The sequence below is a fragment of the Podarcis gaigeae genome (genome assembly GCF_964106915.1).
Source record: "Podarcis gaigeae genome assembly, chromosome: 8".
Lineage (NCBI taxonomy): Eukaryota > Metazoa > Chordata > Lepidosauria > Squamata > Lacertidae > Podarcis > Podarcis gaigeae.
In genome coordinates this window covers 89,302,820-89,319,051 of record NC_139684.1, presented here as the reverse complement: position 1 = coordinate 89,319,051, position 16,232 = coordinate 89,302,820, and the positions used below count along the sequence as shown (strand labels likewise).

At 45.5% G+C, this 16,232-nt stretch overlaps 1 protein-coding gene and 1 long non-coding RNA gene across 3 annotated transcripts in view; one reads left to right on the top strand and one right to left on the bottom strand.

The window, feature by feature from the left end:
* Positions 1-5,779: 5,779 nt before the first annotated feature.
* Positions 5,780-16,232, bottom strand: part of DLL3 (delta like canonical Notch ligand 3) — a 162,330-nt gene continuing 151,877 nt past the window's right edge. For both annotated transcript variants that reach the window (XM_083753868.1, XM_083753869.1), the window contains one exon: positions 5,780-8,090. In XM_083753868.1, the coding sequence (XP_083609994.1) occupies positions 8,085-8,090 (6 nt within the window). In that variant the 3' untranslated portion in view covers positions 5,780-8,084. The remainder of the gene's footprint in view (positions 8,091-16,232) is intronic.
* LOC310851852 lies at positions 10,583-13,890 on the top strand. Its single transcript, XR_014567883.1, has 2 exons — positions 10,583-10,886; positions 10,923-13,890. It is a non-coding gene; the product is annotated as an uncharacterized lncRNA (long non-coding RNA).

The following is a 16,232-nucleotide window of genomic DNA, read 5'->3' as shown; positions in this document are numbered from 1 at the left end:
TTCTGGTTGCAGACTATATCAGAGGGCATTTGTAGTTTCTTGCTGCTGGCTGTGTCTTAATTTTCAAAATGATGCTTGTTTACTGATGTTGCAGATTTAATGGTTTTCGTTTGTTTTTTAAATGTGGTCCCCTGCAGTAAGTTGCCTTCAAGTGCTTTGGCACAAAAGGTGGGATAGAAATATTTTAATGATATGCAAATCTGTACAAATTATTCCTAAGAAACAAATTATGATTAGGGCTCTGTACCTCCTCATTTATTTGCTGGCTAGTTTGGTGTCAAGAGAAAGCTAACAGATTAGAAAGCTAACAGTGTTGTTGGACCTTGGCTTCCTTCAGCCTGGTCAGTGGACAGGGATGATGGGATTTGTAGCAACATCTGGAAGTGCATGGGAATTGCCATTGCCATGGGAGCTTCTTCAGGACATTTGAATGCCGCTTCAGTTTTGACCACCTTCTCTGTTCTGGGCTTCTTTGTACAGACCTGCCTATACAGTGGTGCCTCACTAGACGAAAAGAATTTGTTCCGCGATTCTCTTCGTCTAGCGGTTTTTTCGTCTTGCGAAGCGAGCCCATTGACAGCTTAGTGGATTAGCGCTACAGCTGTCAAGCGGCTTCCAGCGATCAGCTGTTAAGCGGCTTATCAGCGGAACAGCTGCTAAGCGGCTTAGCGGCTTAAGAAAAGGGCGAAAAAAGCGGAAAACCCCCGCGGGGGGATGCAAGAATTTTTTCGTCTTGCGAAGCAACCCCATAGGGAAATTCGTTTTGCGAAGCGCCTCCAAAATGGAAAACCCTTTCGTCTAGCGGGTTTTTCGTCTTGCGAGGCGTTCGTCTTGCGGGGCACCACTGTACTTTCCCCCCTATCATGCAACAATAAAATCTAGAAACTTGCTGTTTTTAAAAGCAGGTTGATGGTAGTCTTGCTTTGTTGAAATGTAGCTAGATAGGCTTTCTAAGCCTGGACGTCATCATCATCATCATTTTTATTATTGATACCCCACCCATCTGGCTGGGTTTCCCCAGCCACTCTGGGCGGCTCCCAACAGAGGACTAAAAACAGAATAAAACTTCAAACCTTAAAAACTTCCTTAAACAGGGCTGACATCAAGGGATATCAGGGAGAGCAGTGAATCGAAAGCAGCAATTTATATCTGTCAGGGAACAGAATTGTGCTCAGTTTGGAACTTCGTGATAGAATGACTTGATTCATTGTTGAGACACTGGGGGTCACTGCTGGAATGATCTGCAGGGTCTCTCTGGGTGAGTGCAAAGTGTGTGCCTATTAAGACCGGCCACGGGAATGCAGATTTATTAAATAAATCAGCTTTATTAAGATGGGCCCTTGGTAACATTGTCAGAAATCAGACTTACTTCACTTGAGGTATGGTTCAGTTCCGGAAAATCGAAAGTGGTAGAAATGTTCCCCTGAGATCTGACTCACACATGCAGGCAGGTTGCTTGCTGAGTTGAAGCTGTACTTGTGAACTGACTCCACCGAAATGTCCTGTGCTTGACTGATTTGAAAGTTCAATCAGCGTTGGCTCATTGCAGCATCAAGCGATAAATGTGCAACTCATCCTTTCAGTGTGTGCTGAGCACTTTTTCCGCAATACTGAGTATCTGCAGCTAAACCAGCATATTTGGGATTAGCGCAGCAGCGCCTAGTTCTGCGGAGTATCCAGGCTTGTTTGAACCCAGCTCATCTTATTTTAGAGATCAAGCACCGAGGGGTTGCTGAGCCATTTGTGGGGAAGGGCTGTGGTGGGTCACTGATAGAGAGCACCTCCTTTGCTTGCAAAAGGCCCCGGGTTCAAGCCCCACAACCTCTATGTAGGGCAAGGAGATGCCCCTTTTTGGGTTGGCCACTGAGAACAGGATGCTGGACTAGACAGGCCATTGGCTTCATCCAGCAGGCTGTTCTTAGGTCCTTACAGAACAGCTGAACCAATGGTAACGTTTTAGTGTATAAAGGTAAAGGTAAAGGTACCCCTGCCCGTACGGGCCAGTCTTGACAGACTCTGGGGTTGTGCGCCCATCTCACTCAAGAGGCCAGGGGCCAGCGCTGTCCGGAGACACTTCCGGGTCACATGGCCAGCCAGAGCCGCACACGGAAACGCCGTTTACCTTCCCGCTGGTAAGCGGTCCCTATTTATCTACTTGCACCCGGAGGTGCTTTCGAACTGCTAGGTTGGCAGGCGCTGGGACCGAGCAGCGGGATCGCACCCCGCCGCAGGGATTCGAACCGCCGACCTTTCGATCGGCAAGTCCTAGGCGCTGAGGCTTTAACCCACAGCGCCACCTGCGTCCTTGATAACGTTTTAGTGTATATCTTCCATTAAATTTTTGAACAATGCAGTTCTGTTTATGCCATCTTCAAAGGTGTGCGCGTGTAAGACGCTTTGTGTTTGAGGAAGCAACAGCTGTTGTGTTGATGAATGAAGCAATGTTGAAGCAATGACTCTTCAACATCAACTTTGTTGGACTGGTCCTGTTGTGCGGATGCCTGATGATCGTCTTCCAAAGCAACTATTCTATTCCGAACTTAAAAATGGAAAGCGTAATGCTGGTGGTCAGCAAAAGAGGTTTAAAGACGCACTAAATGCAAATCTAAAAAAAATGTAGTATAAACACCAACAACTGGGAAACACTGGCCTGCGAGTGCTCCAGTTGGAGAACAGCCTTGACCAAAGGTGTCCTGGGCTTTGAAGACACTCGAACTCAGGACGCAAGGGAGAAACGTGCCAAGAGGAAGGCACGCTTGGCAAACCCTCACCGTGATCAACTCCTGCCCGGAAACCAATGTCCCCACTGTGGAAGGTTGTCTGGATCCAGAACTGGCCTCCACAGTCACTTACGGACTCACTGTTAAAACCGTACTCTTACTCGGCCACGAGGGATCGCCAAAGAAGAGTTATAACCGCAAATTGGATGAACATCTAGATGACACTAGATGCCCAGTAACGAGTGTTGCTAACTGAAGCTGTTCAGGCTGCTCCTCTTCATTTACACAAAACGTTGTTTTGAAATGTTAGGCACTTAGCATGCACCATTGAGCATGATCTGAAGTCAACTGAGGCTAAAGTCTCTTTGAAGCTAAGCAGCCCTGGGTCTGGGAGGTGCCTGGAGTGGAAACTACCTGAGAACCACTGCTTCAGTTTCCATTATGGAAGAAAGGCAAGATACAATTTTAAAAAATATTTTTATTATTATTATTATTATTATTATTATTATTTATTAACAATCTTTGTTATTTTGAGTGCCCTTCGCACATTTGCAGTGTACCATTCCTTGTTAGGCAGATGTGGCTAAATGCGCAAGGCCTCGCAGTGGCCCAGTGGCACATCCAATTTGTACAGGAGCCTGGGTTCAGAAGGCACGGCAGGCCAGACTCTGGCTTGCTTCCTGGTACACTGGTACCTCGGGTTAAGAACTTAATTTGTTCTGGAGGTTCCGTTCTTAACCTGAAACTGTTCTTAACCTGAGGCACCACTAATGGGGTCTCCTGCTGCTGCGCCACTGCTGCACGATTTCTGTTCTCATCCTGAAGCAAAGTTCTTAACCCGAGGTACTATTTCTGGGTTAGCGGAGTCTGTAACCTGAAGTGTATGTGACCTGAAGCGTATGTAACCCGAGGTACCACTGTATTTGGATCTTTGGCTCTATCTAGGCATGGTTTTTACAGGTTAGTCCTGTAAATGGAAAGCAACCAGGTGTCATTTTTGATTGCTCTAATTCTATCTGATGGAGAGTGCCCTCCCCCCCCCTTTTTTTACCAGCATGTGATGCTATGTTTAAACCCAATCACTGGGGGAGAAATGCTTTTACTAAACCAGTGACTATATATTTAATTTTTTTTAAAACATTCCTTTCATGGGAGTGCCAGCTTCCTGACTCCCCAGCATGCCCATCTCAAAGCCTTGACAGCCATGACCCACACCCTGAGTGGACACACTCATTTCTCAGCCATGTGTTGACAGCTGCCTGTAAACAGCTGCCCCAGGGCTGGTAGGTCAGGCCTTTCTCACTTGCCTGCCTTATGGTTTCCCCATTAACACTTTCCTCTGTTAGTTCAGGGAGCTCTGCTCCTGGGGGCGGGCACAGGGGGACAAAGCTTTAGCCAAGCAAGGAGCCAATTCATCTCCAAGGGGCCTCTATTCAGGGGTTCCTGGCTGTGTGTACAGTCAAATGTTCTCCCATCCCTACTGTGAAGAGACCCCCCCCCTTTTTACTACAATAGTGGACAAACTGACTGTCAGCAGGAAGAGAAATTATTTGCCGTTTCCACCAAAGAACGAAAAGCCATGTGTGGTTATCAAGTGTCAGGAAGTGGATGGAACGTCTTCCAGATCCTTTAACTCCCAGGAGGTGTCAGGAACTGGGTCCCGTGGAATGTCCCTTTTGCGCGAAACATTGTGCAAGGTTTTGCAAATAGTTGGGGGCTGAATAATAATAATAATAATAATAATAATAATAATAATAATAATAGGCAATAAACAACAATTCAACTATTTTACTTTTAAAAGACAACTGAAGGCAGCCATATTTAGGGAGGTTTTTAATGTCTGATGCTGTATTGTTTTTAATATTCAGTTGGAAGCCGCCCAGAGTGGCTGGGGAAACCCAGCTAGATAGGCAGAGTATAAGTAATAAATTATTATTATAATATATATATATACTGTATACACACACACACACACACACACACACACACACACACACACATCCCATCTGGCTGGGTTTCCCCAGCCACTCTGGGCAGCTTCCAACAAAACACTAAAATAAAATAACCTATTAAACATTAAAAGCTTCCCTAAGCAGGGATGCTTTATTAAACTGTTTTTGCAACTTTGGGTGGGCTGGTTCAGGGAAAGGGATTCCTGTTTGATGATGCCACTGCCTGTCTCTCACAAATATTGTGCTTGGTTTCTTTGAGTGTGAGACCTTTGTTTCTCCTGCTACTCACAAGGACTCCCCCTACGTTAGGGGGTGGGGAACCCGTGGCCCTCCAGATATTGTTGTTGTTTAGTCGTGTCCGCCTCTTTGTGACCCCCTGGACCAGAGCACGCCAGACACTCCTGTCTTCCACTGCCTCCCACAGTTTGGTCAAACTCATGCTGGTAGCTTCGAGAACACTGTCCCACCATCTCGTCCTCTGTCGTCCCTTCTCCTTGTGCCCTCCATCTTTCCCAACATCAGGGTCTTTTCCAGAGAGTCTTCTCTTCTCTTGAGGTGGCCAAAGTCTTGGAGCCTCAGCTCCAGATATTACTGGACTCCAACTCCCATCAAGCCCACCCAGTATGGCCCCAGGCTAGGAATGGTGGCAGTTATGGAAGGCCAATCACCTCGGTGGCTTTCTACCTGTGGCCTGTTTTTCAGTGTGTTGGGACCTGACTGGACATGGAAGTGTCCCTTGAGGGCAGGCCTAACTCAACAAACAATGTATTCAGCCACTTGGGGTGGCAGCATTTTTAGAGATGTCCCGCAAACTGGGAGGGCACACCCTGGAATCCTTGGCAATGTCCATGAATGCTAAGACCACAAACTCTGGGATGATGATGTGAGGAGCCTGGGTTGCTCCTCTCAGATTGCCGTTGTGCCAGCGCTTTGGGCGGCAAAACGTCTTGAGCTAGTCCGCTGCCCAGTGCAATAAATTGGGCACAGGCTGGGCTGTTTGTCCCCATCACAGCCACCCTAAAAGCTCCACCTGGACGTGGTGGTTGTGTAAAAGTGTGGTGTAGAAATGAAGCGAAACAGGAAGAAAACAGGTTCAGGCAGATTAGGTTTCACTGAGCAAAATAGATATTTTATATAACTTTCTTTTGAGAGAAAGGACCATACATAAAATAAGTCACAGAGGGTGGGGAAGGATATATAAACATGGCACTTATAAATATACAGTATATACAACTTAAATATGTATATAAAGCATCTCTAGCAGACTTTTTTTGTACACAGTATTTATTGTGTTTTAAAATTAAAAAAGAAAACATGGGGCAGGAGGGGAACAGTTTAAAAAGGAACAAGAACTGCTATGCATCCCAAAATATTTCTGTTAAAATCTGTGACATTAAGGATCAGAGGCTGAAAATGTAACTGCAATCCTACACGACTACTCAGAAGTAAAAGCCATTGATTCCAATGGGATTTACTCCCAGGTAAGCAAGTCTAGGATTGCAGGTTTTTTTTAAAAAATGGAATGAAAAGGTTGCCGCAGCTGTAGTAAACTGATTTAGTTGCTACCAAAACATGATTCCACTCCATCCTTTTTGTATAAAAAAATACTCACCATTATTGTGGGGGAAATGTTGACTTTTCTTTATATGAAGCTTCAAATTGCCATTTGTGGGGTAACAGTACAAGAAGTTCATCTCTCAAAGTGTGTTAAAAAAATTCAAAATAAGCAATCAACGATGTTCATCCAATTGGTCACGTAAAGCACAATGGATTCTGTTTTGACTTGATAGCCAAAAATGATGACTTATCTCTTGTCAGAGTGCGCTTTGATATTCCATGTTGCTTTTGGTCCAGGCCCGTCTCCAGGACCAGGAGGCCTCTGTGGTGGCCAAGGGGGGTTGTTCTTGTGGAGGGAGTGGTGGTGGTGGTGGGGAGCCTTCGAAAGCAATTCACCCCAAGGACAAAAAGTCCTGTTAAACAGAATCTCCTCTTGCTATATTGCTTTGCAGTGAAGGACAACGGTGTCCCCTAGGAGTCTGGTTGAGTTTTCCTCCCAAATCATTCAGAAGAGTGATAGGGAATCTTTGCAGGCAATATTCCAGCAGTAGGTGGGGCTAGAGACCTAAGTGAGCTTTTGAGGATCTATGGATGGGCAGCCCGGCGGCCACAATTCAGCTCAGGATCGCACTGAAGGGTTAAATGGCCACCTTGCACCTTGGTCCTCATCCAGATCAGGCCCCTGGGACCTGCTGTTTGCTGCTTTCCCCCCTCCCTCCTACGGCCACCATGGAACGGGAGGGAGAGAGGGTGGGGCCAGGCAAGAGTGGCCCTGGGAGGCCTCCAGGGGCCACACCCAGCCTGGAGACCAGAGGTTCCCAGTCTCTGATTAAAACCAACGCACCAGGGAACTTCCACTACAAAGGGAGGAATCTGTTAGTCTCCCACATGCTACTTGCCTTGTATAAATGCTGTCCCTGTATGGGGATAAGAGTGGTGCGACCATACCATTTCCTCCAGTTGAAAAATGCTTCTTCGGGAACTACTACTGGCAAAATAAGGAGGACACATGGAACCTGTCCTGCCAGGTACTTTTACAGGTGAGTATCTCACCTGGGTCCATAGCCTCTCCTCCTTGGTTTTTTTACAACCACATCAAGCCAACAGATGCGCATTGTGCTTTCTTAATTTTTATTTCCTTTTTCAATGAAAGGTGCCTTGTGGATTCTTTTGTAGCTGAAAGGTGAGGCATCACTCAAATCCAATCAATCATGGCTTCCTGTTTTAGGGGTTGTTGTTTTTTTTCTGCTCCTCTCCAGTGGCTGAACAAAAGGGCAGCTTCCCTCCTTCAGACTGAGAGGAGAGTCACTGTGGGCTGAGGCAAAGAGCCCACAAAACGGAAGGGAAACCGGCAACAGTTTAAAAACGTATTTTAAAAAATAGGAACATGGGGAAAAAATAATCGCTTCCTTCCTCGCACTTGTGTGGGAAAAGGACCCGCCTTTTCTCCAGATTAGACAATCCTAGGGCAGCCTCCCTCCCTCCCAAATCAGCCTCCGTCCTTCTTTTCCCCCTTTCAAGAGAAAACCCAAACAAACCTCTCCAAAACCCAGCTCTGACTTTCCAATACTTCCCAATCCAGCGATCGCTTCCTAAGATTCTGAGTCAGTCTGTTGCTCTCGATGCAAAAATAAAAAAATATAGCAGCAAGAATAAATATTAAATATTTTCCTTTAAAAAAGGAGTCTTTTTTATAATAATACTATATAGATAAAAAAATTAATAATGGTAAGACATTGGCTGCTCCAGGAGTCCGTTCAGTCTGCTCTGTAAACATTCCTTTAGCTGAGAATTTGGAGGGGAATTAAAATAAAATTCAGGTGGTGGAGTCCAAGGCTTGGGAGAAGGGTTTTCTTCAGACCTAGAAATGAATATGAAAAAAGGAGGGAGAAGGGGAGGGAGGGTTAGAACGGAACACAATGACCGAGTATTGCCTTTTTGCCCTCCCCCCTCCCCCCTCCCCAAAACTAAGTGAGCATGTTTCCAAGGAAGGAATTAGCCCTGCCAAGTCTGGATTAATCATCATGCCAGATAGGATGCCCAGATAGACTGCTGCTGTGCCTGGCGGGTTCCTGACCCAAGAGTTTCCTGGAGAAGCCACTGAGAAGCCTGCTAGTCCTTTGCCCTGCCCAGCGCAAAATGCCTTTTCCATTCAGGACACCGAGAAGGTAATGCACAGCGGCGGCTGCTCACATTCCCAGCTCCCTGAAGGAAGGAAAACTTTGCAAGGAGCAAGAGGTGCGTCACCGGCAAACCGGCAAACCAGCCCAAGGTAAGGAGGGGGCTTGCAGGCACGGGAAGGGGGTCCAGATTCCGGGTACCACCAGCAGTCATTCTAAAACCTGGATCTCTGTGAAAATTTTGGCTTGTCTTAATTTTGGGCAGATAATGAATATTGTGATTCTTGCATCGTTTTTTTCCGTGTACAAACCTATCCAGGATGACTGAAATAATACACACTGGGGCAGAGGTGCTGGGAGCGGAGAGGTGTTTACCCATCGTCTTACAAAGTATAATAGATATATTTAAAGTATTCTCAGTTCTCTCTTCAGCTCAAAGCTGGTGCTGTAGAGTTGTTTCATATGAGCAAATAGTTCGGCTCAAGGTGTAAATAGGAAAAGGGAGTCTTTGTAATGCTATATATATATATATATATATATATATATATATATATATATATACAGAACTCCCCAGCCCAGCAGTAAATGACAGGGGGGGGGGCCAACTGTGTGTACTCACCTGTAAGTTGACGTCCTCACATATTCTCAGGTGCCGCGCCAAAAGATTAGGTTAAACGCCTCTGAGGCCAGGAGTGCAGTTGATTTCCCTAACAGAAATTGTTTGGAGATTGCCTCTAGGAACACTATATTGCCCTTTTCTGCAGCCTCCCAACCCTAGTTTGTTAACCATTAGTTCCTGAATAAGCATAAATTTTAAAAATGAAGACAGACATTGGGAAGAAGGCAGCAGATCTTGAAGATGGGCTCTCCTCCCTCCTTATGGTTCCTCCTTGTCTCTGCCCTGAATGAGAAGAGCCAGTCTGAGGAATGACCACTCGTAACGGGGGGTTTTTTGCCCCAAAGACACACTGCTGCGGTGCAGCTACCCATGATCTGACGGTATAAGGCAGCTTCCTATAGGAGGTTAGAGGAGCACGTGAGAGAACTGGAGAAGGACAAATCACAGGTGAGGGTAGCACACAGCTGGCTGTTCTCCAGATGGTCTCAGGTGCCGCTCCAAGAGGTCGACCATACCAAAGCAGGTCACCTCCGCCTAAGAAGAGGTGACAGTTTGCATTTAAAAAAAGAGTTCAGTCAATTAAGTTTTTCCATTAAGCTTTCCCAAACTGAGCTAATAAATCACAAAAACAGGGTCTTGCAAGTGTATCCTCCACTGAAGCCACTGAAGCCTCCACTGTTCTCTGAGTGAGTTGTGCAGTGAACTGGTCTATTTTAAACAGTTACTGATTGACATGGGAATGAAAGGTGAATCTCCAGTAAAGGTCTCTATTGATAATCTGGCATATATACCACATCTCTTGCTAAATCTGATCATTTTAAAGGAAGATCAAAACATGTCAAAATTAAATATCAGAATGTAAAATGTACAGTAACGTGGCACAGAATGTAATTATGCCATGTGTACTGTGAAAGGAGCCAGAATGTTGCTGATGCAATGACGAAACCTTTGACATTTCTTAAATGTAAAATGATGGTTGAACTTTTAGGTTTGGATAACCATACTAAGTTAGTGATGTATGGAAGTGAGAGCTGGACCATAAAGAAGGCTGATCGCAGAAGAATTGATGCTTTGGAATTCTGGTCTGGAGGAGACTCTTGAGAGTCCCATGGACTGCAAGAAGATCCAACCTCTCCATTCTGAAGTAAATCAGCCCTGAGTCCTCACTGGAAGGACAGATCCTGAAGCTGAGGCGCCAAGACTTTGGCCACCTCATGAGAAGAGAAGATTCCCTGGAAAAGACCCTGATGTTGGGAAAGATGGAGGGCACAAGGAGAAGAGGACGACAGAGGACGAGATGGTGGGACAGTGTTCTTGAAGCTACCAGCATGAGTTTGACCAAACTGCGGGAGGCAGTGGAAGACAGGAGGGCCTGGCGTGATCTGGTCCAGGGGGTCACAAAGAGGCGGACACAACTAAACGACTAAACAGCAACAACCATACTAAGTAAGCACTCTGTTTATGCTCTGTAAATAGTTGTTCTGAAAAGACTGAGAGGGGGTGTTGGGGATATTGGTCATTCTTTCAGGAAAATGTCTGTGAGTTTCCGTATGTAACATGAAGCTCTGGCCGTGTAGCAGGATTGTTTACAAAGGTGCAAAGATGACAGTGAAATTGCATTATTTGAGTGACTGTGAGAGTTTCGGTTTTGATCTGCTGAGAGGATGCAAGCAGATCTGCTCCTGTGGGGATCCACGGCAGTCTCTGTATATCAACCCTTAAGCTTCATAACAGGCAATAAAGCTGCCTAGAACAATCATGTGTTGCTCATTAATCAAGACTCAGGACCATTTCCTCATGCTTTGCTGCTGACTGTGTTTCAGCTCTGTGGACCCGTGGTGGGAAGCATGCAGGGCAAATCCGTTTATGGCAGCCTTCATGCCACAAGCAGCCACAGAACTGTCCCCCATCACTTGGTGTTTGATTTAGATTTTTCTGGAGGCCACCTTCCAAGAACACCAGGACATCACAGATCTTCACTTTGGTTGGGTGTAGCTCATAGTCCTTGCACTATCTTTAAATCCTCCACGCTGCATCATAAGCCCGTGGGAGTTAAGACTACCATTGCCTCATTAGAGTCAGCAAGTCCAGGCCAATAAGATGCTACAAAGATTCCCAACGGAAGAATAGTGCAAAGGAGTCCACTTTAGACGCTTGAGATAAGAAAAGTACTGCTACTGCCTGTGACTACCTCGTATTTATGTAGTGATTAGAGAAAAGCAATGCCTTGCCAACATTTGGCTCGTTTTGCTGCTGCTGAGTGAGAACTTGCTTGGATTCTTCTTCCTGAGGTGGTTCTTGCTCAGCACCATTCTGTTTGCTCCTGTCATTGGTGTTCCCCTCTCATTAGGTCACAGGTATCAAGGTGAAGCTGCGTAGCAGGACAGGCTACTTCTGCAATCAGATATTGGCTACTGCCTGTTGTCTTCCCAGTCGTGATGTATGGAAGTGAGAGCTGGACCATAAAGAAGGCTGATCGCCAAAGAATGGATGCTTTTGAATTCTGGTGCTGGAGGAAACTCTTGAGAGTCCCATGGACTGCAAGAAGATCAAACCGATCCATTCTGAAGGAAATCAGCCCTGAGTGCTCACTGGAAGGACAGATCCTGAAGACTTTGGCCACCTCAGGAGAAGAGAAGACTCCCTGGAAAAGACCCTGATGTTGGGAAAGATGGAGGGCACAAGGAGAAGGGGACGACAGAGGATGAGATGGTTAGTGTTCTGCAATCTACAAACATGGGTTTGACCAAACTGCGGGAGGCAGTGGAAAACAGGAGTGCCTGGCGTGCTCTGGTCCAGGGGGTCACGAAGAGTCAGACGCAACTAAATGACAACAACAACATTGGCTACTGCCAGAGCTCATGATCTCAACACCAGGTGGAGCAGAAATAGCTTCAGTGGTGGATGGGATGAGTTTTCTTCTGTTCCAGATGTGTGTAGACTCTCAGCATGTTTAGCTCTCAGTACTGAAATCACTATTAACTTGAATAGACGGAGTTAAAGACCTGGAAGCCACGAAAAGGTTGGCGAGGGACAAAAAGCAAGCTACAGCACCAGTCGGTTTGCTTTTCCTCCCAGCAGCTGTTTTGCAGCATGTCTCAATTGAAATCAGTGAAACATGGAGGTTTTAGTCTGGCTTTGGAAATTATGGCCGGGTTTACACATAACGTTAAGCCATGGCTTGTTTAACAAACTACAAGTTAAATGTGAGTTGTCTTACAGGTGATTAAACAAACTGGTTTCCTTCTACTCTTACCTTGTGCCTTTGTAGCCTGTGGCCTAACAAGCTGTGGTTAAAGGAAGGGTTGCCAAGTTATAACTAAGGGAACCAAGATTTCTAAGTCAACAACAAACCATGGCTTTAACTCATGGTCTTTTGGCAGCAAGTAAAGCGTAGTTAAGCTTCTGGGAAGGGTTTGTGCACTAAGCCATAGTTTAGGGTTATGTGAAAGCCAGGGTCCTGCTGATTCCAATAGGCATATAAGAACTTTTCCAGTTTTTTATTTAAATTCACTTACCAAAGTGCTTGATCTTTTGAGAGTCTCACTTGAAGGAAATGCTCGCAAAATCCTGCTCATTTTAGAGCCAAACTTGGGGATGCTGTACATCCCTACTGCTGTTAAAAGAGATGTTTATGTCTGACTTTCTCTTGCAACTGGGCACGTGTCAGCAGATAGTTGAGAGATGCAGAACTATGTATTTAGTGCTCCCATGGTAGAGCGATCACTATTCTCAACATGCTTCTGAACATCGGGCAAGATCAGATATTGAGAACACCTCTCAATGGAATAAAACTGGTGTTCTCTCTTGTATGGCAGCCTTATCCTTATCGGCACAAAGTCCTTGTCATCTCTTGATCTCATGAAATCGTCCAGTTCCATTTTAACCCCCATTCAGAAGATCTGGGTTTTGCAAGTTGCCTGCTTTTTGTGTGTGTTTTGTAGTTCACAATACATTCGTCTTCCTTCTCATTCTTGGAACTAAGACAATTATAGAACAGTCCCACCCTCCTCCCTCTCTGGTCTTGTGGTCTTGTCTCTTCTGAGCGATACCCTCCAATAGCAAGTCTTTTTTTTTGGCAGGGTGGGGGGCAAGTACTTTGTGCTAAGGGATATCACATACATTTCATTGGTGAACTTACAAATTCTTTCATGCGAGCTGGCCTTTGCCAATCTGGCAGCCTCCAGATATTTTAGATGACGGTTTCCAGTGCTTATGGGACCTGTAGTCCAAAAGATCTAGTTGGCAACAGCGAGTGTAACTGAGCATTCTCCATATTTCAGGGAACCAAGACCACCTCCCTCCTACTTGGCCCTGAGGAGACCTCCAGAGCAGTTGCCATGATTCTAGGGACACTGATGCTGCTGGAATCATCTCTGGACCATTTTACCCCATTTAGACTGATATCAAGTAGCCTGAATGAAAAAATGTTGGTTTGGCTGTGAACAGAGCCTGTGAAATCTTCCTTTCCAATGGTTACTGGCAGGGAGGAAAATGAAACTATTGGAGACAGAGGTTTTTGTTTTTCTGCCAGGGCTATGGGCGGCTCACAAAAATAGTCTTTAGTTAAGTGATCACTGCCTAAGCACTTGATTCTCCAGATCTATGTGTTAATCAATTTGGTTTGGGATGGAAGGACCAAAACTGTCTAAATGTCTTACACTGAAATATACCTGTTACATTTTTTGTTGTTGTACCACTATCCCTATATTTTGATTTTGCACAGTGTAAATTTGACATGATCATAGACTGCTGTGGTTCGTAGACTGTATGTACAGTAAAACTATGGGTTGTAAATGTTTGGGGAAATTCCTATGGAAAAAAAGAGAATGCTATGTAGAACAACCTCTAACAAGGTTTATGTGCATGTCTGAGGTCTTTTTGAAATTTCAGTGTATAAATTTCCTCTTAGCTTACACAAAATAAAAAAGTTATATATGTTGAAAAAAGAAGAAGAGTCTCTTCTGAAGATGCCATAGTTTTAAAATGCCCAGAAATGAAAGATAATGTTGCTGGTATCCACCCCAAGCCTGCAAAGTTTAAAGCTTCAACTCTAGGAAGAGAGGGGAAGAAAACAAAACAGGAGAGGGAGAAAGAGAGAGGGAGAGGGAGAGGGAGAGGGAGAGGGAGAGGGAGAGGGAGAGAGAGAGAGAGAGAGAGAGAGAGAGAGAGAGAGAGAGATGGATTTCTATACAACCTACTCATGGGAGCTACCACAGTCTCACTGCACTGTGTTGGTTCTCTGGGATCTGGCCTGAGGTGGTATGGTATTGTTTGGCCATGTGCAAGATGTAGAAAGAAAAGATAACTGATGTGGTCAGAGTTGATGCTGCCTTACAGTTGCGTGGTTAGGTAAACAAAGACTTAGGAGGAAGAAGAGCTCACCTTCCCACAGTACTCCGTGGCTCACCTGCCTGTTTGAACACCCTGCCCTCTTCAGCTGAGGCCATGCAGGGTTCCTAGAGGCAGTCTCCAACCCATTTTCCTTACGCAGCCTGCCTCCTACAGCCCCAAGAGGGATTTTAGCACATCGTTTGGAGGGACACCTGAGCCAAGCTGGAGGAAGAAACCTTGGACTTACCGTGGAGGTTCCTTGGTGAATGGAGGGTATCCTGGGCGGGTTACTCCTGCCCCTTGCTCTCATGTAGGGGACCATGTAAATCAGCAAACTTTATTCCTTCTGGTGAGAGGTGCCCTCCCCCATTTGGGGATATAATGAAGCTGGTGTAACTGTCACTCTACAGCTGGAAATAATCTTCAAAACAATAAAACTCCCTGAAGCTCTAACAGAGAAAAAGAGGGCCAGGAAGGGTGTCAACCCCAGGACTCAAGCTGCACTGCACTAAAAGCTCAGTGGCCCAAAAGACCCCCTCCCCCAATTGCCACACAGGTGAGCTTAGCATACTCTCATCAGGTCCAAAACCCAGATGCCTTGGTCAACAAGACGATGCTTAGAATGGCTTTTGCCTTTTTTGATTTTTCAAAGCAGCTGTGCTGGAGAAGGCATAGGAAGTAGAATATTAGGCTAGTTGCTCTTTCTGCTCCTTTCATTAGGAATCTTGAGGTAACACTGCTCACTTTGTTGCTTGCTGATGACGTACATGTACAGGCTATTGCCCTGTATATACATTGACGCTCTATTCTCCTGGACCCAAATCCTCTGCATCTGAACACACCACCTCCAGGATATCCTCTTCCGCTGATAGAGGAAGAAGCACTGGGACTACGGTGAAGGTGTTTTCTCATCAGCTGATGATTCAACATCTTCAGGACATTCTAGGCATTAAGCAGGTACCCTCTGGCAGAGATGTTCTCAAAAGTCATCCTTCTAATTCGAACAGAAGCTAACATAACTCTGTGGAAGGGCAATCTTGTCTTCCAGGCTTAAGGAGAAATAACTTGTTGGACTAGCTGCCTCCCCAAAAGCTGAAGATGAATCTTGGACGTCTTTGTTACACCCTTCTGCCAATGAAGTTTGAAGGTTCCTTGCTGTCAATGAATGAGCTGTGCCCCCAGAAGGGGCAGAAAATGGCTACACCTTGGCGGCGTCATGTTGATACAGAGAGTGAGAGGTAAGAGGTGTTTCTCCAGCAACATCATAAAAAAACCCTAATTTATAACACGACGCCTCTCAACAAACACAACATGAAATCAAACACAACATGAATGTTAACATAATATCTTACATTAACCACACAGCCTTAACTGTTGAGTCAATGGATGAATCCTTTTTGAGAGAAGAAACCTGTCCCTTGGAGAACATGTCAATTCCTAAGGGAGAGCCACAGTTGATTTTTCCTTTTGATCTTATGGTTGCTGAGGTCTTCTACATTTTCTATACTAGCTTGGGGGAATGGCCCTTAGCAGAAGTGGTCTAGGTTCTATTTTGGAACCTCTGGTTTCCTTGCATCAGAATTGGGTCCAAGGGGTGAAGGAAGCCATAGGACACCTCACGGGTCATACATTTCCCCCCTCCTTGGACAGAAGGCAAAGTTCCTTTTTATCTTGGTTTCTACCAACACTTCCCCCAGGGCTTGCTCTCCAAATGACAGAGTGCTAGAGTCAGGTTGACCTTGGAAACATAAGGTGATCAACCTCAGAAAGCTTCAGCAAGCCTGTGTGCAACATTTGAAGGAAATCACTGCCCACGAGGACAGATGTTCCCCAGAAAAATTAGAGATAGCAAAAGCCTGTATGAACTTGGTTGTCTCCTGTCCTTGGGAAGAATAGTGCCCAAGAGTGCATCCTCCATTGCTGAGGGAGG